The sequence below is a fragment of the Ammodytes marinus genome (assembly GCF_949987685.1).
Source record: "Ammodytes marinus genome assembly, chromosome: 10".
Taxonomy (NCBI): Eukaryota; Metazoa; Chordata; class Actinopteri; order Uranoscopiformes; family Ammodytidae; genus Ammodytes; species Ammodytes marinus.
The window spans coordinates 8,276,553-8,302,905 of record NC_137214.1 but is presented as its reverse complement, the minus strand read 5'-3'; the positions used below and the strand labels follow the sequence as shown (position 1 = coordinate 8,302,905).

General features: G+C 40.3%; 3 protein-coding genes across 5 annotated transcripts; 2 read left to right on the top strand and 1 right to left on the bottom strand.

Moving 5' to 3' along the window:
- The first annotated feature begins 1,032 nt into the window (after positions 1-1,032).
- rlim (ring finger protein, LIM domain interacting) lies at positions 1,033-7,836 on the top strand. 3 transcript variants are annotated; one of them, XM_080035948.1, is made up of 4 exons: positions 1,033-1,160; positions 2,657-2,880; positions 3,889-3,993; positions 4,091-7,836. In XM_080035948.1, the coding sequence occupies exons 2-4, from the start codon at positions 2,712-2,714 to the stop codon at positions 6,133-6,135; spliced, it is 2,319 nt and encodes a 772-aa protein (XP_079892074.1). In that variant the 5' UTR covers positions 1,033-1,160; positions 2,657-2,711; the 3' UTR covers positions 6,136-7,836. The 3 variants fall into 3 exon arrangements, with proteins under 3 accessions (XP_079892074.1, XP_079892073.1, XP_079892075.1); XM_080035947.1 differs by having other exon boundaries at positions 1,037-1,160; positions 2,654-2,880; XM_080035949.1 differs by lacking the exon at positions 1,033-1,160 and adding an exon at positions 1,528-1,642 and having other exon boundaries at positions 2,654-2,880.
- Positions 7,837-8,607: 771 nt separating this feature from the next.
- Positions 8,608-10,659, top strand: glod5 (glyoxalase domain containing 5). Its single transcript, XM_080036145.1, has 4 exons — positions 8,608-8,725; positions 9,467-9,622; positions 9,887-10,042; positions 10,179-10,659. Exons 1-4 carry the CDS (start codon positions 8,669-8,671, stop codon positions 10,320-10,322), a joined length of 513 nt encoding a protein of 170 aa, XP_079892271.1. The 5' UTR covers positions 8,608-8,668; the 3' UTR covers positions 10,323-10,659.
- Positions 10,660-22,754: 12,095 nt separating this feature from the next.
- irg1l (immunoresponsive gene 1, like) lies at positions 22,755-25,444 on the bottom strand (the record flags this gene model as incomplete). Its single annotated transcript, XM_080035130.1, has 4 exons — positions 25,352-25,444; positions 24,836-24,928; positions 24,144-24,349; positions 22,755-23,682 (listed from the first exon to the last, which is right to left on the bottom strand). Exons 1-4 carry the CDS (start codon positions 25,427-25,429, stop codon positions 22,755-22,757), a joined length of 1,305 nt encoding a protein of 434 aa, XP_079891256.1. The 5' UTR covers positions 25,430-25,444.
- Between the last annotated feature and the right edge of the window lie 909 nt (positions 25,445-26,353).

The window sequence follows — 26,353 nt, the reverse complement described above, 5'->3', positions numbered from 1 at the left end:
CTACTGTCAAATGACTATGCTGTGATCACCTAGTACACAAACCTATAAGAAAACATCTATAATGCACATTTTGTTAAGTGTGTTGGAAAGGATGGTAAAATCAAGGTACAGGTGTTCTTGTCATGAAATAATACATAAAATACCAATATTTCTAACAACACAGGATATAACTAATTAAAATAGACTTTTTTGTATTATTAAATGTTTAAAGTAGTATTTTATCAATATTTATTTTTACAATTAAGAAGTGTTGAATGTCCAAAACCGGACCATGGGACAAAGGAGGTATAGCCAAAACCACATATAAAATGCAACTTTTTATATAGAAATATTGCCTGTTCTACCATTCATTTTTTATAAAGTTATTTTAGGTTAAATTAAGTGAAACAACATTTAAAAATAGAAAATGTGCTTTTGTTTTCTTTCTGTCTGCCAAGGACACCAAAGTATGACCTAGTTGAAGAATTACCCAAATATGGTATGCAAGTTATATTTTCATTTAAACGGTCATTGGAGAATGACTCAATGTTATGACATTCTGTCCTTAACATTGACCATTTGTAGGCTATTCCCTTTTCTAAACAAAAGAATGATGACAATTTATAAAACACACAACTACAAATATTTAAATGTTGCATTTGTAACGAGGTTGGTAGCTTGGGTACATGCACATTAATGAAGCATGATTGAACATAAAATAAATGATTTTATCATATATTCCTCTGTAGCTAGCCTGAATTCGACAGTAAGAGTATTTGCATGTGCGACCACAAAGTGACGCTAGAGGTGAACAGTGATACTCTGTTCAAAAGGTTCAAAACAAACATCCTTTTTCGAATGCTCTTTTCAGTAGACGGAGGGATTATTTTGCCCCAAGTGTAGTCTTTCAGGCAGTCTCAATCATCAGGCACCGTACACTCACCCCGCCTCATTCGTTACTATTGGCAGCCGTAAACTGAGTGCATGTGGCTACCTGGGTGGTTAAACTCAGGGAAAAACGACTAAAGTCTCTCAGTTTCCGGGACATCATTGTAGCCTTCCTGAAAGAAAGAAAATGGAATCCTGAAAGCTCACTTTGCAAAACAGTGAAACGTTTATCAGAGAATATTAGAAGGACAACTGGTTGGTACGATTGCATTGGTACTGACATAATTGAGCAGGTAATGTAACATGGCTTTAGTGACAGACTGTGTCTTCCTTCGGATTGTCTCTATTTTCATTAGCTGGCTAATTTTAGCTTGTTTGCTCTGGTTGTGAACGTCATTGGTTGACGTCGTTTGCTTAGCTTTAGTTAGCTTGCAGTAATGCTACTAGCATCATCAACGTAAATGTAATAAAACTCCCCTATTCTTTTAGTAGATAACAATAAACGAGGCACGTGTAAAATGCACGCCATGTGTCCCCACACCAGCAACATTGGCAGTAAATTTGTGTTTTTGTGAAGCTAATGTGGCTGAGGACACTTCTCGCGAAGTAACTGGCTAAGTTAGCATCAGCTAATGGTAAAATTCCTGTTTGTAGCGTATGAGGTTGGTCACTCGGCTAGTTGACATAGAAGCTAACTAACTTTAGCGTAGGAGAAGCTTGACATCACCGGGTTAGAAGGTCCTCTCACAAGCTTTTTGAGCCAACGATACAAATGGTAATTTACGCACCCCATAAGTATTACCTTTACATGTTAGTTATCACCGACACAGTGTGTCCTACTCCTAGCAGCGGTTGATGTTGTCGGTATTTGCGGTGCTATTAGCTAGCTGGCTAACGTAAGCTTTGCTAGATGATGCCATTTTGTTTTTATCTCGACTTTGAACAACATATTGCTTTACCACGGGAATAACAATTTAACACAAAAAACACATTGAGAATGTTATTACTTATAGCTGTTAATGGATATTTTATAACGTGTTCAGGGAAAATAAGTTACGTTAAACGCAGTAGCTCGTGCATCCGGTGTTGTGTATAGTACTTCGCATGTCAGTTTGCTTTGTAATCCTTGGACGTGAACCTTGTTAACATTACCTGCTGGGTCGATGATCTGCTCTAATTTTGAGTGAGTAGTGTTGTGTTGTTGTAGTTTGACCGACCAGTGGTTTCCCCAGGTGAAAATTTCCCTACTTGATAGCACTGCACTGAGTCGGCCGTTACACTCATCGGCAAGAAATTGGAAATTTTCATGTGCCCAGGGTTCCTTCCTGCAGATCCTTCAAACGTCTTAAAATGCATTAAAATTCACGAATCTAAGAATATAACCTTAATTGGTTATAAAATGTCTTTATTCAGTCTAAACATGTTGTATAGGCGTTATATAAAAAAAATCTGAAATTGCAATATAAAAACTCAAAATAATTGGTAACATCATGTATAATATGAAATTATTCACAAAAACCTTTCACTTTAATAGCCTTACCACATGGACCAGCTGCAGGAACCCTGATGATTCATAGTTTACTGAGTGGAAATACTAAAAGTTGTCAATTAAAAAATTTGAATGTGCCTTTTTAGTAGTGAACCTCGTTACTTAATCTGAGTAGGCTATATTTTATTAGTGTAGTTTATTACTTTAATTCTTAGAATAAGATGAGGATTAGGACGTATCCTTCTGTACCTGATGTACAATTTATTATATATTTGTATTGTTTGTTTTTGGCTGTAGCAGCTGGATCTTGGTGAAGATTTGAGACATTCCCTTGACTTCCCTCCCCTCTGAATCAATGGAGGGGTCCGACAGTTTAGACCAGAGTGGTAGTGACCAGCCAGAGTCACAACGCAGGAGACAACAGGACCGCCTGAGCAGGGAAGAGTCCTTCTACCAGTTTGTCAACAATCTCAGTGATGAGGACTATCGTCTCATGAGAGACAACAATCTGTTGGGCACCCCAGGTAATATAATCTGAATCAAGTCTCTGATCTTTTCACATACAAGGAATTTGCCTCGGTATAATGGTGCATACAATTAACATGGATGAGATAGACCAACAAACATGAAGCCTTTTATCTAGCTGCGCTAGTCTTATTTCATCTGACAGTAATCGGTGACTGTGGAAATGTTGACATTTGTTTACTTTTAAGCAAATACAAAGGTTATTAGTCATTTGGCCTTTGGTTCCACATGTTTGGTAGTCTTTCTTACTTTACATCTAATGCTTAAACCCTCAATTGCTAAAAAAGATTTAAAACAAACTTAAATCAATACATTATTAGTTGTTAAAAACCCTATGGCTTACTCAAAACTATAGTGTAGACAAAATGTCAGGTGGAACACATCAGCATTCATCCAGGGGGGCTTACAAGTAAGCTACAGTGTCACATGAGTAAAGGTTAGATTCATAACAGGCATGTCTGGTAAAAAAAAAAGTTAAATTGCTCCATGGTAATTCACCACATACCTATAATTTTGGATTGCTCACTATGCTCTAAATGCACTTTGAACTACTGAAGATGCCCAATCCGTTTCTGTGCCTGGACAGTGGCAGGGGGAATGTAAATTGGAGCATCCTTTAGCGGAGCACCCCTGAAGGACAGGGCATTGAGTGGACGGTGGCATGCCCTGGTAAGTCTGGAAGGTTTTCAGTATTGTCCTGTTGCTGTGTTCAAAGATAAACGACCAGCCCTATTGGTCGATACAGTCCCAAAGTTAAAACCATTTATTTTCTTTAAAATATATTTTTTTCAACAGACACAATTTTGTCTTGGAATGTTTATAATTTCAGGACGTTAAGCTTGGAACTCCTTCAAGCCACCTGTAATGTGTTTCTGCTAGGTTACTTTTGTGGTCGGATTAGAGAAGTGGAAGTAAACCGAACACTAAATAAAAGGAAAAGGTTTTGTTGCCATAAAATAATTTATTTTTAGATAATAAACTGTATTGTTTTGTAATGTATCTTTCAGGAGAAGTAACAGAAGATGAGCTGCTTAATAGACTTCAGCAAATCAAAGATGGTCCGGAACAACAGACCAACACCCCCAGTACTGAAGGTGGAGAGGATCCAAGTGGTAAGTTTGCCATTTCTTTGAATTTTTTATTTTTTTTTTACTGCGATTTGCTGTCATTTTCAGTTCTGATATGTCACTTGTTAACTCCTGATTTCAGAACCACCAGAAAGCTCTGAGGATCCTGCTAATGGGGATAGCCTCTTGGACTGGCTGAACACTGTGAGGCGCACAGGCAACACGACCAGAACTGGTCATCGTGGAAACCAGTCCTGGCGGGCCGTGAGCCAGACCAACCCAAACAGTGGGGATTTTCGCTTCAGTCTGGAAATCAGTGTTAATCGCAACCTGGCTGAACAGCAGGCAGCCGCTGAAGCAGGAGAGCGATCCCAGGAGCAGGCTGAAGCAGGAGAGGGGACACCAGAGCAGGCTGAAGCAGGAGAGGGCACACCAGAGCAGTCTGAAGCAGCAGAGGGCACACCAGAGCAGTCCCCGGAGCAGTCACTTGGGCGTTCACCGGAGGAGTCACTGGAGCGGTCACCGGAGGAGTCACTGGAACAGATTCCGGAGCAGTCCTTTGAGCAGTCTTTAGAGCAATCCATGGAGCAATCCATGGAGCAATCCATGGAGCAATCCTTGGCACAATCCTTGGCACAGTCTCCGGTACAGTCTTTGAACCAAACCTTTGAGTTATCTCCAGAGGAGCAGTCTTTGGAGCAAGCCTTTGAGGTATCTCCAGGGGATTCACTTGAGCAATCTCCAGACGAGTCTTCAGATCCGTCATCAGAAGGTCAAGAAGTGGTGGCAAATGCTGAACCACCGGTCCCCATGGAGACAGAAGTGGTGGAAGAACCGGTCGTAGAGGAGTTGGCTGTCATAATGGAACCAGAGCCTGAACTAGAAGAGGTTGTTTCACAAGAAGTTTTAGAAGAACCTCCCATCTCGCCTGTTGCTCTACCAGTACAACCCCCACTCTCTCCTTCTTTACGCAGAGGTCAAAGGAGAGCCCGCAGCCGCAGTCCAGAACCACGCAGGACTAGGGCCCGCTTAGCCAGGAGTCGTTCCCCTCTCAACTTGGAGCAGCTGGATGGTCTCAATAATCCACGTCACGCTCACAGTTCTCAAGGCCCCAACCCCGTTACAAGCGCCCCCGCTGTTCCTCAAGTAGAGGGCAGTTCTCGGACTCGACAACACGTTCTTTCCAGGCAAAGCACTGCTGACGGTGAAGTTCAGCCACCTAGGGCTGGCGTAGAACTGGTCCCTGAGGCCCAAAATGTTGCAGCGCAGGAAGGCGAAGCTGCTGGAGGGGAAGGGGGCGCAGCAGGGCGCCGTCCCCCCACTATTATGCTCGATCTCCAAGTGCGTCGTGTGCGTCCAGGCGAATATCGCCAAAGAGACAGCATTGCTAGTCGTACGCGCTCGCGGTCCCAGAACTCAAACAACACATTTCTTTATGAGAGTGAGCGTGGTGGATTTCGTAGGACTTTCTCACGCTCCGAGCGTGCTGGTGTGAGGACCTATGTCAGTACAATTCGCATCCCTATCCGAAGAATCTCTGATGCGGGTTTGGGAGAGGCAACTTCAATGGCTCTCCAATCTATGATTCGGCAGATTATGACCGGTTTTGGTGAACTCGGCTACCTCATGGACTCAGACTCTGATTCTTCCGATTCAAACCGTGGAGCCACTGCACCTGCTGATTTGGCTGATGCCCTCAACAACCCAGATGCTCCTCAACCTCCTGCTGCTGCTCCTGCTGCTGACGTTGATGAACCGCCTGTATCTGCTGGAGTCAGAACAAGGACAGCTGAGACTGAAGTGGATGAAGGCCTTGCCACTGGTCCACCTGCCGCCGGTGGCAGGGCTCGGCCTAGACCAACTATTAGCCTAGAGGAACCCAGCTCACTGCCCTTCCTGCGGCTCGCCCACTTTTTCCTCCTAAATGATGATGACGAGGACCAGCCCCAAGGGCTGACCAAAGAGCAAATTGACAACCTCTCCATGCGCAACTTTGGTGAGAGTGACGCCTTGAAGACTTGCAGTGTATGCATAACAGAGTATGCAGAAGGTAACAAGCTACGTAAGCTGCCTTGTTCACATGAGTACCATGTGCACTGCATCGATCGCTGGCTGTCCGAAAACTCCACTTGCCCCATCTGCCGCAGGGCTGTCCTGGTATCGGCCAACCGAGAGAGTGTGGTGTAGCTCATAAAAGAAAAGACTAAAAGCCTTTTTTCTCACCCTAAGTAATCGAATATCCCAAGCCCATTAGAGGCGTTGAGGAAATGTGTCTCCACTGTTCACTTTTCATACCATTTGTGAGTTTGATCATAATGCAGTCACAGGTTTGATTTGGGGAGCTCCATACAGTGACATCGGGACATATTCAGACTCTAGTAAGACATTTATAATGGCAGTCCAAAGTTAGGCACAAGCAATGCATGCTGTTTGAATCAACCTGAAGTGACCAAGCAGTTTAATTTGTATCATCCCATGCTCACAAGCAGGCCTGTATCTCCATAAAGATTCCCCTGGTTTATAAATGCTGCATACCTGCAGGTAGTTCTGGCACATCTGGTCTTTTGTATTAGCTCCTAAAAGGCGCCTTCTATATCAGACGTTGGGTATTGGTACAGTTTTTAGTTACACCAGTTCACGGTATTGGCTGTAAATAAGCTTGTAAAAATAATTTTGAATCATACTTTGTATCAGTGAATTGGTTTTGGATTGTAAATTATCTCATATGAAGTTTAGGGTAGTGTTGGCGGCAACTCTTTATCAGAGCATCTCTAAATTTGGTATTAAACAAATTGGTTGTATCAGCGTACAGACTACAGAGCAGAATCATTTAAAGATTGTGATGTTATTTGGCTTTCCATTTACATCGTGACTTGTAAAAAGTCCTTTTTTTGTTTACCTGAAAGAAATTACTATTTTGGTGTGGCATATACAATGAGCATCCTCAGATTGTGCTCAATTGTTTCTGATCTATAAAATGTACTAGTATATGCTATAGATCAACTATACTAGGTTACTTTTGCAAAGTGCAAGTTTAGTTTGGAATGATAACATCTTTATTTTCTTGATCATTCAAAATGATTGAGTAGTATCCATACCAGAAATTTAGGGATGTCTCAATATTGGTAGTAGACATTGGGTTGATATCAAGTTCTTGGCATGTGAATTTTCCCACCTGAAAAAAACTATACTAACAGGCATGGTGTCAAAAAAAATAATATGGTTGCTTTTGCCTTTTTTTCCCACATGTAAATTTACTTTTAATTTTTTTGTGTCAAAGTGATTTCTGCTGAACGGTTTTATTTTCCATTAACACATGGGATCTTCTATAATTATTGACAGATGAATTAAGTTTTAAATAACAGATGAAGTTACAAGAAATGTACAACTAAGTGTGCAAGTGGCAACTTAAGTTATTTATCCAAAGGTTTAAGTGACAGACATTTACCAAGTCTAAGGGGGGAAAAAAATGACATCATTGTCCTTCTGTCTTAAAAAGGCTCCTTTAGAAGTAAAGATGCTCGCCCAATGTACCCTCCTCCTCCCTCATGATCAGATGCTCCATATCAGTGTGCAATACATGCTAAAGTTAAAGTAGGGAAATACAAACCATGATATAAATGTATGCTCTTGTTAAAAAAAACTGTTGTTAATTACTAAAAATCTTAAATGAAGACTTATTACCTTTTAAAAATGTATTAAAGTTCCTTTTTATTTTATTTAGAAATTCTGTAGGTTTTAATAGCACTGTTGATGATCAGGAACACTGGCTAAAGGAAGAATAGGGCATCGCTCTCAATGCCATCCTGTCATGTTTCTTGTCTCACTGTTTGATGTCTTTGCCACAATTATTACTTCACTTTGTGGGACATAAACGTTTGAATGCAAGGCATTGTCATTATTGAATACCATAAACATGTAAATTAAATGTATGTTCCCTCTTAGGCCACGCCTTTGGTTTTGGCCTTGTTCTGTGACCCACCCAGTGCAGTATGTTAACTGGGTGTCAAATGAAACTAACCGCTGAATTAAACAAGTTGTTATGCTTCAAAATGCATTGCAGGTATGCATTATGTACAGTCACTATGCTCTTTGGTAATTTTAATATACATCCAGGTGCACACATTATTAGTTATTATATCTTATATATTAAACTGTATAAATATACTTTTATTTCCATGTATTCTTTGATGTGATTTTTATTTTATTTTTTAAATTTCCTCTAAAGCTGATTCCTACAATTTCGGATGATGAATGTTTATAGTGATGTGCAGGTAAATGATAGTTGGGTTTGCTTCCCATTAGTTTTAGCATTACAGATTACAACCATTGCGCTCTTTATCACATTATACAAAATGTGTAATCATTAATATTGCTGTGTAATCATTAATGAAGCATTTGGTCATATCGCTGCTACCACCCCTACTGGTAGGATCCATTCCCTACCGACAGGTATTAAATAAATAAAAAATAAATTCCTGCACGAATAAGATATTTGCTAGAATAACATTAATTGACATGTTCCTAAACAAGAGATGTTCATTAACTTAGACTAGTGTTTAACTTTAAAAAGTATTGTTTCGATTGAATGAACCTTAAAAAGTATTGTTTCGATTAGAGTACAACATTGGTCACTCACTTTGGTCACTAGGGAGCTAGTTCACAGCAGTCCACATACTCTGTTAAAACCAGGAAGTGCCGGTGTTATTCCACGGCGAGGATGGCGCTCCGGGCAGCTGTGGGTCGTGTGTGGCACCTTCAGAGGGACTGTGTCAAGGTAAAATAGGTTATGTAATGAACCTTAACTGCTCTTTTACCAAAACGCTAACGTTACAGGCCTATCTATTCCCACGCTCGACTCATACTGTTTTCCTGTAGGGCCGACATTGCTGAAACTTAGTGACATTTCAGACTTAACTGTAGAGAATGTGGAACTACGAAAAATAAACGATCGATTTAAAAATTGCGGCCATAGCTATCTCATAACGCTACTCAATATAGATTTAACGACTAGGGATCATTATCCGTCATTATAGAGCAACGTTTTGCTTTTCGAGAAATCACCACACGGCGGCGCTGTTGGTGCAGCCGTGCAGCATACATTTTTTCTAATGTAGTCCTAATATACTGTATATATATAAAAATTGGGAGCATTCATTTATTTGTATTTATACATAGGCCTAATTATTAAATTCGTCTGTGCCAAACTGATCAGCATGGTATGCAGCAACATGTAGGTCTACTGTGACACATTAAGTGTGGCTTAAATAGTTGTGCATTTTTTAAATAGCCTGACATCAAATAATGGCAAAGCCCCACCAAATAAAAAAATAAATATAATTCTTATTTTTTCACTGGACCAAATACTGTGTTTTATTCATCATTTTGCTTAACCTAGTGTTATTAATGTTGTTTTTCTCTACAGTTTGGCATTTCAAAAGTCTTAAAAATGTCTTGCATCTAATTTACCTCTTGCCGTAGGAACGCTGCTAGTATTGATTTGTCCTATCATTTGCAGACGGCCTCCTTTCAAACACTGGGAGTTTTCCGTTTCAAAAGTGCCTGTCCAGTTAATGTGAGCCATCTGGATCATTTGGTCCTAACAGTGAAAAGTGTGCCAGACACCATCAATTTCTATACCTCAGTCCTGGGCATGGAGGTTATCACTTTCAAGGTATGCAATGTGCTTCGTCCGTTAAATGTATTGTTTTTTTTGGTAGTTTAAAGTAAGTTGTATTTCCAAACAACCCTTATTAAAACATGGATCAGGAGAAGTGAAATTCTTGTGCTTTTGGTTTGCGAGACCATCCACTAGATGGCAGGCTTTGCTTGTGTGTCAGCTGAAAACGCCTCTTCGCATTCAGTCACATATGAGGAACCTTGATCTTTCCAACTCTAATCAACACCCACGCTTAATCCCATCTATGCTTCTTTCAAGGGGAACCGTAAGGCTCTGGGCTTCGGGCAGCAGAAGTTTAACCTTCACCAGCTAGGCCAGGAGTTTGAGCCCAAAGCCAAACATCCAACCTCAGGCTCTGTAGACTTGTGCCTCATCAGCGCAACCCCTCTGGCTACTGTAGCTGAACATCTCAAGGTCTTTCACACATCATTTCCTAAAACCTCATTTTGTCCTGCGTTACCAATGGCATTTTATTACCATTTTGGGAGTAAGGTGCCTCTAAAATGCTCAGTGTCTTTCTGGTTTGTGTGGTGTTCTCTCCTCCTCTCAGGCCTGTGGAGTGGAGATAGAGGAAGGCCCAGTGAAGAGGAGTGGAGCTGTGGGGACCATCACCTCTCTTTACTTCAGAGATCCAGACCACAATCTCATCGAAGTGTCAAACTATAACCAGTCAGAACCAGAGGGGTCTTCTTGAGACTCCTTTCACCTCGTTTGTGACCCACTCTTACGCAACATAGAGTTTCAGCTATGCTGTTAAGAGTCCAAAATGACCCTAATCAAATAGCATGCTGTATTTTCAGGCTGCGGTGGATAACATCAGTTGGCTGGGCAAAGACACTGTTCTTGTGTAGTTCTGCTGGCCAGCGCTTGCTGTTTTAATCATGCGTAGTAAAAGGCTGTTTCAGCACTCTTGGATTCAGAGTTAAAATTGGAAAGTTAAATCGTTGAGCTATATGATCTAGTTTTTCCTTTACTTTGTGAAGAGAAAGCTTCATTGCTTTTCGAAAGGTTTCTTGCTTTTTCAGCTGAAAATAAAGGTGATTCAAAGCACTAAGGCTTCTGATATTTCTGCTTTTTGACTTATGTAAATAACTGTCTTTTGATTTTATAAGCCTTTGCTATTATATTTTCATATTACTGACATTGCGCCTTTTTTATATCAGTTCTTTCTAAAAAATATCAAATAATAAGCCTATTTCAATACAGGAAATACCCGTACTCCTCATTAGGTAAATATAAACATCATCTTTCAATTCATATTACAAACTTAGTTCACATTAACATGTATTGTTTTCTACTACATGCTGTACATCACACAGACTAGAGGATGGTAATTTGGAAAGGTGTTAAGATATACAAGAAGCTACATATTTACTTATTTTTCTTCACATCCATATTCCATTCATCATAAATATCTATTCTTCCTGTTTACAAGCTGTGGAGCAATTCCTGCTTTTACAGAAAATATACCTTTGTTATGTCACGTTCTAGTAATAAAAAGTGTTTCGACATTATTTGATGCTTACACATTACTTGCACAAGTTAACAGCTGAATGTCATCTGCCCATTTGCAGCTCCAAACTCGAATAACATTTTTATTTTTTTTAAATCATGTCCTGTGCAAAAACACACACACACAAACACACACTTCCGAGCCTCGCCTATCAATGAAGCCCAAATATGTGGTCGGTAATTACATTTATCTGCATGGTATTCCGTCAGTGCTAAATGTTTCTGTTTCTGATCACAATTTCCCATGCTCTTTTATTTCACTGTTGTTTAAGAGTAAGCTGGGTAATTAATAAGGAGAAGGAGGAAAGGCACCATTACGTACTGTAGAGATTAACACTGGGGCTTACTGGCACACATGAATAGCAACCATTCAGCCATTGTTTTATGATAATTTCATCTTTTTCAAAGCTTTAGGTGTGGATAGCTTTAGGTGTGTGAGGTTGCACTATGTTATTGTGTTCTGTTGGTTGCTTTGGGTGGAGACAATATAACAAGTTTACACCTTCATCTTTTTGTGACTGAATTACTGTCCATGTTGTTCAGTGTGTCCCGATACCGAAACTCTCCTAATTATGATTCACCTCTTATTATATAAAACAGCAATGCAGGAAGTGTGCACAGGAATACTTTTCAGGTAAAGCAACACGTTAATGGCAGGCTTTGCTTATCTTAACATTACTCCTCATGTTTTATCTATGCTATGTATAGTCTTTCCTTGTTGCTCTGTTCACGGGAAATGTTTTGATTTCCATGCAGATACAGAAGTTCCTTATCCTTTAGAACAATAGTGTCATCCTTTATTTTCACAAGAAAACAAATTCATCACTCATTGCTGACATTACATCAATTGCAATTGTGAAGGACTGTATGAAAACAGGTGCCAACTTAGACTGTGTTTTCAGGGCAACTATATTATAAAACAAAACACTTTTATATAATTCCTACATTGGTGATAATCTAAATTCATCGTGTGTCTTTTCTATAACGATGATGCAAGCTCTAAATGTCTAGATGAATATCTGGTTAGCTTTTGAACTATCAGCTGTATTAAGAACAAAACAACAAAAATAACATAATGTTTGGCTGTGTTCTGCTGATTTCGAACACATATCACATTCAGCAATCAAAACACAAACTCTGGACCCTTATGGAAACGTGTGAGAAAGCTTTTTATATGTATGTCCCTCTCCCGAGGAAGATAAAAAGTGACCAGCATAACCAAAATAGTCTAGATGACTTTAGGACACCTGTGCAGTAAGCTGTGGTCGTTTTAGTGCATTAGTCAGCTGTAACCTGTGATCTGACTTCAGTGCAAAACACTAACTACAGCACAGTTTGGCATTTAAAGTCTGAAAAATATCTTGAATCGAATTTGCTGTAGGAACGCTGCTAGAACTGATTTGTCCTATCTTTCAAACACATGGAGTTGTCTGTTTCAAAATTGCCTGTCCAGTTAATGTGAGCCATCTGGATAATTTGGTTCTAACAGTGAAAAGTGTGCCAGACACCATCAGTCCTGGGGATGGAAGTTATCACTTTCCACGTATGCAAGACCATCCACTAGATGGCAGCAGGCTTTGCTTATGAGGAACCTTGATCTTTCCGACTCTACTCAACACCCACGCTTAATCCCATATGGGCTTCTTTCATGGGGAACCGTAAGGCCCTGGGCTTCAAGCTGAAGACGTTCAACCTTCACCAGCTGGGCCAGGAGTTTGAGCTCCAAAGCCAAACATCCAACCTCAGGCTCTGTAGACTTGTGCCTCATCAGCGCAACCCCTCTGGCTACTGTTGCTGAACATCTCAAGGTCTTTCACACATCATTTCCTAAACCGCATTTCCTCTTGAGTAGACCAATGTCTTTGTCAGAGGGATCTGTCTTGAGACTTCTTTGACCTTGGTTGAGTACCCCCCCTACCCCCCCACACACACACGTTACTTACACAACTAAGAGATTCAGCTATGACGTTTTAAGACCAAAATGACTGTAATGCAAACAACACATGCACTGTATTTACAAGGCTGCGGTGGATAACATTAGTTGGGGGAAAGTTTGGAAAGTTCACCAGCTGAAATCAAATGGGTGCTAGATTAGATTTTTGTATTTACTTTGTGAAGAGAAACTGAACATTATACAGGTTCATTGCTGAAATACCATCTTTAGATTTGATTAGCCTTTGCAAATATATTGTCATATTGCTGTCAGTGTGTCTGCTTAACCCAGATAGTGTTACAATATTACAGTTTCATGGCAGTTGTTTTTTATTAAGTACAAAACTATTTCAATAAATGAACTACTCATTCCAATTGCACATCAGGTTAACAGCGGACACTTTAAAGCCAGTTCGATTGGAAGATTTTTTTCTTATTTATATGACATAGGTAGTTTTGTTTTTTACTCATTTACTTCACATGCAAAACCCATTCATCAGATAAATAAAGATATTTTTGTTCTATAAGGAGTTTGTCTGTATAAGGGTTGGATTAAGTAAAATGAAGAGTTCTCAGGAAAAGATTAGCTTTAGCAAGTTATTTATGAGTCACTACATGAGCATGTTTGACCTGTGTGTGCTGCTGAAACAAATCGTGTCCACTGCCAATACAGAGTACAAAGACACATTGAGCTCCACACTCCTAAGGATCGCCTCAATGGCGCACAAATATGTGGTCAATAATTACTCTTTTATTTTTCTGTCGTTTAAGAGTAAGCTGGGTAATTAATATGGAGAAGGGGGAAACCACCAGTACTTAATGTACAGCTTAAAACTGGGGCTTACTGGCACACGTGATTAGCAACCATTTCAGCCATTGTTTTATGATAATTCCATCTTTGTCAAAAGCCTTAGGTGTGGATGTGTTTAGGTGTGTGAAGATGCACTATTAGATTGTGTTGTGTTGGTTGCTTTGGGTGGAGACAGTATAACAAGTTTAAACCTTTAATTAATCCTTTTTGTGACTGAATTACTGTCTACGTTCATGAGTGTGTCCCAATACCAAAACTCTCCTAGTTATGATACACCAGAAGGACTATGCTGCACTGGGTCATTTGTCTTTGTTACTGTAATTACAATTGGGATGTTTCCTATTAACAAAATAAAAAGTGTGAACAGGAATATATTTCCAGTTGCTTTAGAATTTTAGATTCATGGTTCAGTGTATTGAAATAACTAATGTTGAGATAATGGCCGCTGAAGATGGTTGCATAGGAGATACAGACCCAAACAGACAAGGGTTGTATATTTTGGACCTTTTTGTTTATACTGGTGTGATAAGAAGACATGTCATGGAAGCAAAATAGACAGACAACTTTGAATGGATCAGTGCTTGAAATAAAAGTGTTTTTGCCCTGTCTCTCACCTTAATTATTTCCAAGAAATTGTATCAGTGACTTTACTGCAATGTTTTATAATAGGGACAGCTCATTTTAAGATGACTCATGTTTTATCTATGTGAAGTATTTTTAGTCTTTGCTTGTTGCTCTATTCACGGGAAATGTTTTAATTTCCATGCAGGTACAGAAGTTCCTCATCCTTAAGTACATAGTGTCTTTGTCGCCCATCCTTTATCTGTACATGAGAAAAAAACGTCATCACTCATTGCTGACATTAATCGCTTGTAATTGCGAAGGACTGTATGAAGACAGGTGCCAACTTAGACTTAGCAACAATTCTTGCGATTGTTTTTATTTCCGCGCAGGTAACAGTTCCTTTTTTGTCGCCTATCCCTTATTTCCACAAGAGTAAGGTGCCAACTTAGTTCAGGGGATCATAAAACATAACACGGTAACACTTTACAATAAGGTACACAAAATTGTAGTAGCTACTACATACCTACTACATAGGTTTTTTTTTTTGTGCTACCTATGTGTTAGGTAGCACAAAAAAAACCCCCTATGTGTTAGGTAGCACATAGGGTTTTTTTTTTGTGCTACCTATGTGTTAGGTAGCACAAAAAAAAAAACCCCTATGTGTTACCTACTACATAGTTTTTTTTTTTGCGCTACCTATGTGTTAGGTAGCACAAAAAAAAAACCCTATGTGTTACCTACTACATAGTTTTTTTTTTTTGCGCTACCTATGTGTTAGGTAGCACAAAAAAAAAAAACCCTATGTGTTACCTACTACATAGTTTTTTTTTTTTGCGCTACCTATGTGTTAGGTAGCACAAAAAAAAAACCCCCCTATGTGTTAGGTAGCACATAGGGTTTTTTTTTTGTGCTACCTATGTGTTAGTTAGCACAAAAAAAAAACCCTATGTGCTACCTAACACATAGGGGTTTTTTTTTTGTGCTACCTAACACATAGGTAGCGCAAAAAAAAAAACTATGTAGTAGGTAACACATAGGGGTTTTTTTTTTGTGCTACCTAACACATAGGTAGCACAAAAAAAAAACCCTATGTGCTACCTAACACATAGGGTTTTTTTTTGTGCTACCTAACACATAGGTAGCGCAAAAAAAAAAAATTATGTAGTAGGTAACACATAGGGTTTTTTTTTTGTGCTACCTAACACATAGGTAGCACAAAAAAAAAAACCTATGTAGTAGGTATGTAGTAGCTACTACAATTTTGTGTACCTTATTGTAAAGTGTTACCCATAACACTATTATAATATAATTTATACATTGGTGATAACTGAATGCATCCTGTGTCGTGTTTCTTTTACGAAGAAGCATTCATTCCCACATAGTATGCATTAGTGATCTTTTATTTTGTTTTAACTTGGTTAGCTTTTGAACTATCAGCTGTATTAGGACTCATGTTATTTTGCTCTCTGCTGTGCTAAATTGGAACATGATATGACATCCAGTAGTTGTAACCCAAACTGTTATCCCTTGTGTTAAACTTCTTGTATATGTTGGTCCCTCTTCAAGGAATAAAAAAAGGTGGCTAGCGTAACCAAACAAGTCTAAATGACTTCAGGACAACTGTGGTCCTTTGAGAGTACCATGTCAGCTGTCATCTGTGACCTGGCTTCAGGGCTGAACATTAACTACAGCATGGAGTACAAAGACACACTGAGCTCCACACACTCACACTTACCAAGGGTCTCCTATGAATGTCGCCCGAATGTGTGGTCAAAAACTACATTTAGCCGCAAGATATTTTCTCAGTAGTTCATGTTCCCGTTTACAATCCCCTATGCTCTTTTTCTTTTACTGTTGTTTAAGAGTAAACTGGGTTATGAGTATGGTGAAGGGGAAATACACCATTATTTCTCCTTTTTCCTTACTGTAAAGCTGAACACTGGGGCTTACTGGCACACATCAATAGCAACACTTTCAACCATTGTCATAGGCTCCTATAGTAATTCCTTCTTTGTCGTTCGCTGTAGGTGTGGACCTATCAGGTCTATGGTGTGGATGTGTTTAAGTGTGTGAGGTTGCAATATTATATTGTGTTGTTTGCTCTGGGTGAAGACAATATGGCACGTCTACACCTTTAACCCATCCTGTTTGTGGAAGAATTCCCGTCCATATTGTTGAGTGTGTCCTGATACTAAAACTCTCTTGGTTATTCTCAATGGCATCAGACGCATCGCAACTTCAACTGCACATGACGACACAAACCCACTCCACTCCTTTCACCATTCTGCCGTCTTGACGCAGGTACAACTATGGCAAAAAGCCGGGTTCCTGCAGCCATAGCAGGCCCCCAAACTAAACACACCAGTCCCACATTGTCTGTCTGTTATTTCCCAGCCGGGCTTTGCAGCACTGGGTCTTTTGTCTTGTTACTGTCATTAACATGGAGATGTTTTCTATTAATAAACCAAAGCAATACCGAAAGTGTGCACAGGAATACTTTCCAGGTAAATCAACAGATCAGTGAAGGGTTGGCCAGATCATCTTAACATTACTCATGTTTAACTTATGTGAAGTATTTTCTTGTTGCTCCATTCACGGGTAATGTTTTGATTGGCATTCAGGTATAATAGTTCCTCATCCTAGAGTACAATAGTGTCTTTGTCGCCCACCCCTTACTCCACGAGTGCAAAAGTAATTACTGTACTTTCATAGAAACTGAAACTGAAGCAGCTTCTAGTTTTTATGAACCGCATATCTGGAACAAACTCCCAGAAAACGTGAGGTCTGCTGCAACTCTCAGCTCTCAAATTTAATCTTGATGTATTTCATGCCCCTGTAAAGCTCTTTGAATGGCCTTGTGTCTGAATTGTGCTATATAAATAAACTTGCATTGCCTTGCCTTTCTCATTGCTGATATTATTCACTTGTAATTTTGAAAGGCTGTCTGAGGACAGGGACTTGTCAAGCATAGCGGTGTTCTTTTAATTCACATGCTTTTGCAGTGAAACCAACTTTGACTGGGGATCTTGCATTATTTTAAAACACAACACTCATATGATATAATTTCGACTTTTATAATTCATCCTGTGCTGTGTTTCTATTATGAATAAGTGTTAATTTCCACGTAGTAGGCCTATTCTAGTCTAAAAGCCTTAAGGACAACTGTGGTCCTTTATTTTCTATGTATTACTTAACCTGTATTTAACCAGGCTGGACATTAAGGACAAATTCTCATTACAAATAAATGCAAGCGCGCTTGTCAGCTGTAATCTGTTACCTGGCTTCAGGGCAAAACACTAACCAGAGCACAATCTCAACCACTTAGTTCATTTGAACTATTTACAGTTTCTGTTGTGAACACTGACAAAGTTGTGCTGACCTTTTTTTCTGTTTAAAAGCTGTGGACACAGCCGGGCAATTCCTGCATTACACAAAACCAAACTACATTTCCCCCCCAAAAAAAGTGTTCCACATTATCTTAATGTAATGTCGTTCATAAAAATAAGAACATTTCTGTTCAATTGTACACTAAATTGAGGATCTTTTTATATTTCTGATTTGTGGACTGATTTGCTGCACTGCACCGGTGCGAGTTGGCGTAGTACGGAGCCCCTAAAGGGACATGGAGGAAAAAAAAAATTTTGGTAAAAAAAAAAAAAAAAAAAAAAAATCAAACTCGAGATCTTGACTTCAAACTCGAGATCTCGAGTTCAAACTCGAGATCTCGAGTTTGAAGTCAAGATCTCGAGTTTAAAGTCAAGATCTCGAGTTCAAAGTCGAGATCTCGACTTTGCCTTCAAACCTCTCTCACCGTCACCAATGGTCCATGCATCAAAGGCATATCAATTAATTTATGGGAAACCACACAATAGTGTCATGGAGGAGTACTTGGAGCATTCTTTTCTCACACTAACACCAAACTACAACCTATTTGGCCTAAATCTAACGTTTATTATGCACATTGGAGAGAAAAGTGACAATGATTCACTTCATTTTGGCGCACCATGGACCGAGAGCGGAGGTCTAATTGTCAACACACACACACACACACACACACACACACACACACACACACACACACACACACACACACACACACACACACACACACACACACAATATGTAGACGGTATACATTTGACTATATCAAAACGTGAACGTTTCCAAGACACAATGCCGCCTACACTTGAGGAGAACTCTGTTTGGCTGTATTGGCTGGTCTGATGAAGGCTATTATGAGTCGCAAAGAGTAATTTGCACCGGATTAGACTATGTCCGCGTTCTCCAGTGACTCCATATGATCGGATCTTGAAGCACTCACAATAGTGCAGGCAAAATATGAAATTCAATTGGATTATGCGAACTTTCTATTTTTCTTCACTTGGAGAGAGAAAAAGCGCTGTTCCCGTGCGCTCTGGCAGCACTACACCTGTGCCCGGCGTGAGCCTCAAACTGCGTCTTAATAGAAAAGATAACTGCAGGTCATATGACAAAACTAGCGATCGGACTAGGTTAGTAAAGCCTAATTAAGCCTTTCCCAGGAAGGGATCGTGTGTGAATAAAACACAGTCTGGACTGGCGTATTTTTAATAGCCTATAGCAGAACTTCCTTTGCTGTGCGCTGGGGAGAAACAGACACGCTGGTAACTATTCTGCTCCAGATCTGCACATTGGACAGCGCCACGCGATCCTCACAGTTTTGCTGCTGTTTAGTTAAAATTTGTGATTTTTTGGGTGCAATAGATGAATAACATGTGCCGTCGGGTGAAGCCTCTTATCTCTCTCGACCGTGTGCGAGGCAAAACAAATCAGGCGCTGTTTCTCCCCAGCGCACAGCAGAGGAATTTCTGCTATAATTAGAAATCACCAGTGCAGACTCTCCTCAAACTATTAGTTTAATTTAGTTTTTATAATCAGCGATCGATTGTTTCATTTGTACACAGAGACAAACATGTAGGCATGTAGCGGTGTGGCACATTTACGCACGAAAGCTTCCCTCAGAACGGAAGAGAAAAAAATTAGCTTTTTTATTTAATTATTATTATTGTAGTCCAGACTGTGTTTTATTCACACACGATCCCTTCCTGGGAAAGGCTGAAAGTGTGAATGAGGCTTTACTAACTTAGTCCAATCGCTAGTTTTGTCATATGACCTGCAGTTATCTTTTCTATTAAGACACAGTTTGAGGCTCAAGGCGGGCACAGCTGGTGTAGTGCCAGAGCGCACAGGAACAGCGCTTTTTCTCTCTCCAAGTGAGGAAAAATAGAAAGTTCGCATAATCCGGTTGAATTTCATATTTTGCCTGCACTATTGTGAGTGCTTCAAGATCCGATCATATGGAGTCACTGGAGAACGCGGACATAGTCTAATCCGGTGCAAATTATAGCCTTCATCAGACCAGCCAATACAGCCAAACAGAGTTCTCCTCAGGTGTAGTGTAGGCGGCATTGTGTCTTGGAAACGTTCACGTTTTGATATAGTCAAATGTATACCGTCTACATATTGTGTGTGTGTGTGTGTGTGTGTGTGTGTGTGTGTGTGTGTGTGTGTGTGTGTGTGTGTGTGTGTGTGTGTGTGTGTGTGTGTGTGTGTGTGTGTGTGTGTGTGTGTGTGTGTGTGTGTGTTGACAATTAGACCTCCGCTCTCGGTCCATGGTGCGCCAAAATGAAGTGAATCATTGTCACTTTTCTCTCCAATGTGCATAATAAACGTTAGATTTAGGCCAAATAGGTTGTAGTTTGGTGTTAGTGTGAGAAAAGAATGCTCCAAGTACTCCTCCATGACACTATTGTGTGGTTTCCCATAAATTAATTGATATGCCTTTGATGCATGGACCATTGGTGACGGTGAGAGAGGTTTGAAGGCAAAGTCGAGATCTCGACTTTGAACTCGAGATCTTGACTTTAAACTCGAGATCTTGACTTCAAACTCGAGATCTCGAGTTCAAACTCGAGATCTCGAGTTTGAACTCGAGATCTCGAGTTTGATTTTTTTTTTTTTTTTTTTTTTTTACCAAAATTTTTTTTTTCCTCCATGTCCCTTTAGGGGCTCCGTACGTAGTGATAACTACGCTTGAAAAGAAAAGGGTTTTCAGCTAGCCACCTCTGCAACACAATGCTGATTTCTGTTACAGATAGCTACTCTGTTTTTTCTTAAGGACAGATCATTTTAACATTACTCATGTTTTGTCTATGTGAAGTGTTTTATGAGTCTTTCCTTGTTGCTGCATTCTGAGGAAATGCAGGTACGTAAGTTCTGCATCCTTAGTAGTGTCTACAAGGCACAAAGGACCGGTTTAGTTTCTGTGTTTCCAATAAATAAATAAACAGTGTCCACGTCTTACTGTGTAAACTTATTGCCACACATTCAAAGACTGGTATGAGGAGAACAGGTTTCTTTAACGAGCACTGCTCTAAATCTAGAACTCTGCTGCTCATCTTTGTTTTTGTTTCCACCTCAAATGTTGTGAAAATGCATTTTTGGATGCATTTGCAGTTTCTTTTTAACTTTCAGACTTGAAAAAAAAGGAGTGCAGACATCTACAGGGTTTAAATAATTTACTTATAATGATTAACCTTATGACAAACTAATGTGCTGTACTTTACCTCATGTGTCTTTTAGGGAACTACAGAGTACGAAATGGTTAGTACATTTTGAATTGCCTTCATTTTCAATGTGTGTTCAGGTAGTCACAGGAAGAGACGTGCGCATTATTCTAGGCCAACCAGAATACACTTTACTGTCAATTTCTCACACCATTGCTATCATTTACAGTTTTTCTCAATTGCTTAGACACGTTTAATAACTTGATCTTTATCATCACCTTCTTTTGCAAACATGTTACTTACTCATTGGTTTCACTCATTGTCCAAGCTCTTTCTCTAAACAGTGAGCACAGATCCCTCATCACAGTGGTTTGCATTAAATGTGTTAAAAAAAGGAAAACTTATTTTTACGGCCAATATAAATGATTTGCATGATCATGAATGCCTCATGCACCTTCTTGGAACTCCTTTGCACAAATGTTCAATCAGCGATCAGTCCTTCTCTACCTATAAAGGATGCCACTTCTGTGCTGCTTTTTGGATCAAAAAGGCTCCTATAGTTGTTTTTTAGAATTCCCCCCAAAAGTTTTGTTTGCATACTTTTAGATTTATCATATTGGTAACACTTAACAATAAGGGTACATTAATGAACTGTTACCTAATGCTTACTTCATGCTTAATCAGCATCAACAAAGCAATAACTAACCGTACTTAAGCATTACTTACATTAATAGCATTAAATAAGCATTAATTAACAGTTCATTAATGTACCCTTATTGTAAAGTGTTACCATTGTATTTATATTTGTGCTACAATGATTGGCTCATTTGAAAACCTCAAACACACAACAATTAAATGGTTGCATTACTGTAAAGCTGTATGGTAAAATGTCTCTTTAAAAAAATACTTCAACAGGACATTTCAGAAAAGTGTGTTCAGTGCTGGTGCAGAGTGCTGTATGATTTGTTGTCTTGCTGGATGTGTTTAGTATTTTGCTGTCCATTGTGTAAGGATTGAATTAGAAAATATATTGATTTTACAACGTGTTGTGTTGCTCAAGGAAATATTCAATGTTGTTGCGTGTGTTAAATGTCTTGTGAATGTGAGAGCATTCTGTAAAGAATTAAATTCTGTCATTTTGGCTGCACTGTAATCCTGTGTGTGAAGTGTTCAGAAAAATTCAATTCTGAATGGACAAAAGCGCTCAAGCAATTAAGAAAAACTGTACATTTGTCAGACTTTGTTTTTTCGGTAGTTTTATTCAAATACACAATCAGAAATGCTACACATGTAAGAATAAAGCAGAAGAGAAAATAATGTTGCTTTTACATTTTAACAATCCACTATTTTGCCCCCCAAAAACCACACAGTCTAAAGTACAAAGTGCAAGATATTTCACATATGTATAATGTTGATTTCTGAAAGTAGTCAATTCCTTCATTTTCCCTTTACAATCTAAGTACATCACATTTTACTTACTATTTCTCAATACCTTAAAATAAATTAGAACAATATAATTAAATAAGTTAGTACAGTCTGCATTACATGAATATGTTCTGACATGGCTCAGCAGATATCCCAGTATTTGTCAGAACTGAAACATGGCATTTGAAAACAATTGTAGTGTACAGTATAGTGGCCTACGGCTGATTTTCATGTACCATCTCTGCCAAGTCCAAAAGAAAGGCTGCTTTATATTTAGATAAAATACTTATATACAACACATTTCTATTTGGCTGTTTTCGTGTATGCCTGTGAGTGTTTATTGCAGCCGGGAGAGAAGGGCCCTGGGGTCCCCGAGTCTGTCTAGGTCTTCCACCACGTGGATCAGCCCCTCCACGCTGTCTGAGGACAGCACCGCCCCCGCGTTGTTTCTGAACTTCTTCTCCAGGCTCTCATTGGTCAGTGGGTTGCGCCAGTGGCCGTAGAAGGTGTCACAGCGGCCCTTCAGAACATCCCCACCGACAAGTGTCACCTGCACCTCGCCGTACATTAGATTGAAGTTAGCCGGGTTGTCGTGTGGATGCTCCACGCGCACGCGGCTCAGCAGAGAATGCAGTTCAGGGCGCCTCATGGCAGCGGGTGTGAAAGACTGCACGGTCACCTCTCCATCCAGGAGGGCGCTGCATGCGTTGAACTGGAAGGAGTGGCGTGCCTCGTGCTCAGACTCTGGGAAAGGCCTGTCGATGTACTTTGATTTGGGGACTCGGAGCAGGACGTCTTGGACTTGAGCTGGGGAGAAAGTGCCGGGGCCGAACCCCACCAGATCCTTATGGACCGAGGCCGCAGCGTCTGCCACCCAGTGCATCCCCAGATGGGCCGGGAAGCGCTTGAAGCCCATGTCCTGCTCCTCCAGCAGGAACATATGGCCTTCATCGCTGGGGGATTCTAACGGCCGCGGCACATAATCTTCATAAAAGGCACTGAAGCCTGCCACCCCGGGCACAGCATCCAGCACCAGAGCACTGGCTTCAAGGCCTCTGGAGGCCAGCAGAGCAGCTTCTAGCCCCAAACGTGAGGCGTTACCGATGTGGAGGGGTTTAGACTGAGTGGCAGCATTAGCCATCGGGGCTCCAGACAGAGAGGCAGCTATAGCCAAGGCATGACTGCACTGGGTGGCATCCAGAGACAGGAGGCGAGCGCAGGCGGCTGCACTTCCCATGGTGCCCACCACACTGGGAGGGTGAAACCTGGTTATGAGAAAAACAGATGGAAAGAGACAGACGTTGGTCAGGTGTTTTGGAACTATTTACCTATTTGTGACTGGAGGGCACTTCTGAGTGTCAAAGTGTCTCTTTGTTCAAGATCTCTGTTACACAACTCTCTACATACAAGGAAAGCTTTTTTTCAGGGTTGTTTGAGGACATATGGTTTTATTCATTTCAGTATTTGACAAACAAGCAAATAACGTGGTGGGTCATTTGAATGGGTGTAAACACTTTCCAAATGCAGTCCTGTGTGCTACTCTCCTCCAGATGGTTAATTGTGCTAACGCTACCCACAGAGCCTTTGCTGTCCGTGAGATGAACATAATAACAAGCTTTTCACAGCTCATTGACACCACTAAGAGACTGCAAATTACACTGCACCAGCCTCCTTGTACTGTATCACTGCAGAGATCAGCAGAGTCAAATATGGATCTGGGGCTTACCTCTTGGGGATGTTGTTGGCCTCATGAGAGAACCTCATCAGTCGACCCTGGATCTCAATGCCAACATTGAACGCCAGCAGGAAGTCCATGCCACTGGGTTTGCCGTTAGCAGGCAGCATGTCACTGAGAGCCAGCACAGCGGGAAGCACTGCACCTGAGGGATGAGTGGCAGGGTGCCATGTATCATCAAAGTCCATGGAGTGAGTCTGCAGCAAAAAAAGTACACATAAAAGTGAATAATAGTAGAGCAATTTGTTGAATAATGAATGATTTTCCAAGCTGCTAGAAAAAACATGATGTAGCTGTATTCCATAAAGTAACATAGCTGACAGTTGTTAATATTTGTGTTTCCATAATTAGCTTTTAGCTGCAATTTGATTCGCTACACCCATTTCTTTTCTTAGTGACTTGGAAAATCCCTTTAGTTGCCCAACCGCTGTAGGCAAATTGCAGTGTGCAGAAATTATTTTGACATCATGATGACATCATGATTGCCCTTCTGTACAATTGCAATGTGGGGTCAATTCAGTATTATCATCGTCCCCTCCTGTGGTTGGCTGCCCAGTCTGCTGACATATGATTATTAAATAGATGTTGTTTGGTCTAGGAGGTAATGGGTTTGTTGCATCTGAAATGTTGTCTAAATGTGGTGTACTTGGGACAGTAGTGAGTGAGCCGTCTGTTCCACTCACCGCTACTCCGTTGACAAAAGCTGCCAGTGTCGGAGAGAGCTTCGTGCCTCTGCGTCCATACACAGAGCTGATGTCATCGGGGGCATACATGTGCTGAATGGGGGGGAAGACATAGACAGGTAAACACAGGGAGTTGTCACAAGGACTATTTGTTTTAGTACAACCTTTTACTGTAACGGATTGTGTCATCACAAATAAAGAGTGAACTTTACTTCAAAAGCTATGGCATATCACTCTACAGGTAAAAGTCATTTGTCAAACTGAGAAAATGTAGAGATGAAGGTCACCAGAGTCAGACATTAAAACAATAAATCTCACTTTCCCCAAATGATATGAAGAAATTCAGTATAGTAAAGACCTGTGTTCATCTCATCCGTACACACACAGCTGTTGAGCTGACTCATGACTGCTGTCTAGATAAGGTCATGCAAGTGCTTTCATCCGTCTCAACACTGCCTCATATGAGGAAAGAGAAAAAGAGAGTTCTTTCGGTTCCTTTTTTCCCTAATAGCTCACCTGGCAGTGCTGCAGTGCCAGCTCGAACACGTCTGTCGTGCTGCCGATCAGACCGACTCCGATGCTGTCTAGCACCATTCTTTTGCTGCGGTGGAGCACAAGGGAGGACAAGTGCTGGGGCTTTATTTCACTGATGAACCTGCCATAGCTGCCTGTGACTGTGTCCTCAGCGGCCGGCTGCTTCACCACTGTAACAAGAAACAGCAAGGAATGTAGTGAGTTGAAAGGAAGGAAAGAGGTCAGGAGTAAGTAAAGGAGAAATGTTGAGCAGAGGGAAATATGTATTCTTGTGTGTTGGATAAGAGGAAATAGTCAAGGTGAGTGTAGAAAAGTTAACTTTACCTTGCACTGCAGACTGATGCAGCCCTCTGACAGCCCATAGTGGTCTAATGCTTTTCTGTAGGACAAAGAGTATAGAATATCTTCACTGACAATGGTTACGTGTAGCGTTCATTGTATCACTATGGCATAGTTAATATATACAGCTTAAATGCATTACAGGTTGTGGACAACCGCAGTGTTTTTGGTTGTCAGTCTAATATGTAATTACATCAGCCCTGGGGTAGACATTGGCATCACTATGATGAATATTACTCAGCCCGTGTGCCTCTTTTGAAAGAGCTATTGTGTTTGAGAGGTGGCACTGGTCGAACAGGTGTGTGTGTGTGTGTACGTGTGTGTGTGTGTGTGTGTGTGTGTGTGTGTAATCTGCTCAGTATTTTTAATTAAAGTGGCTCTGTTAAATTTCACCCTACTCACACACCTACTCTGTATATTTCTATGCAATGATGTTAGAGTTTTGTTTTAAATTCATAACTAAGTCTGGATTAAGACAGTTTCAAGCATACCTATCCACCTGAGATAGTAAGTAAGTAAGTTTAGTAGTAACTAGGGCTGTCAAATTAACGCGTTAATTTCGATTAATTAATCACAGAAAAATTAACGCGATTAAAAAAATTAACGCAGATTAATCGCACTTCTATAATGCCTTTTGACCCGGTG

What these genes read in the sequence shown, in the direction of transcription:
- rlim (XM_080035948.1), top strand. Translation starts at nt 2,712, where the DNA reads ATGGAGGGGTCCGACAGTTTAGACCAGAGTGGTAGTGACCAGCCAGAG. An exon ending in CAATCTGTTGGGCACCCCAG is followed by an intron (nt 2,881 to 3,888) that starts GTAATATAATCT and finishes TGTATCTTTCAG; the next exon opens with GAGAAGTAACAGAAGATGAG. An exon ending in AGGTGGAGAGGATCCAAGTG is followed by an intron (nt 3,994 to 4,090) that starts GTAAGTTTGCCA and finishes TCCTGATTTCAG; the next exon opens with AACCACCAGAAAGCTCTGAG.
- glod5 (XM_080036145.1), top strand. Translation starts at nt 8,669, where the DNA reads ATGGCGCTCCGGGCAGCTGTGGGTCGTGTGTGGCACCTTCAGAGGGAC. An exon ending in TGGAGGTTATCACTTTCAAG is followed by an intron (nt 9,623 to 9,886) that starts GTATGCAATGTG and finishes GCTTCTTTCAAG; the next exon opens with GGGAACCGTAAGGCTCTGGG. An exon ending in CTGTAGCTGAACATCTCAAG is followed by an intron (nt 10,043 to 10,178) that starts GTCTTTCACACA and finishes TCCTCCTCTCAG; the next exon opens with GCCTGTGGAGTGGAGATAGA.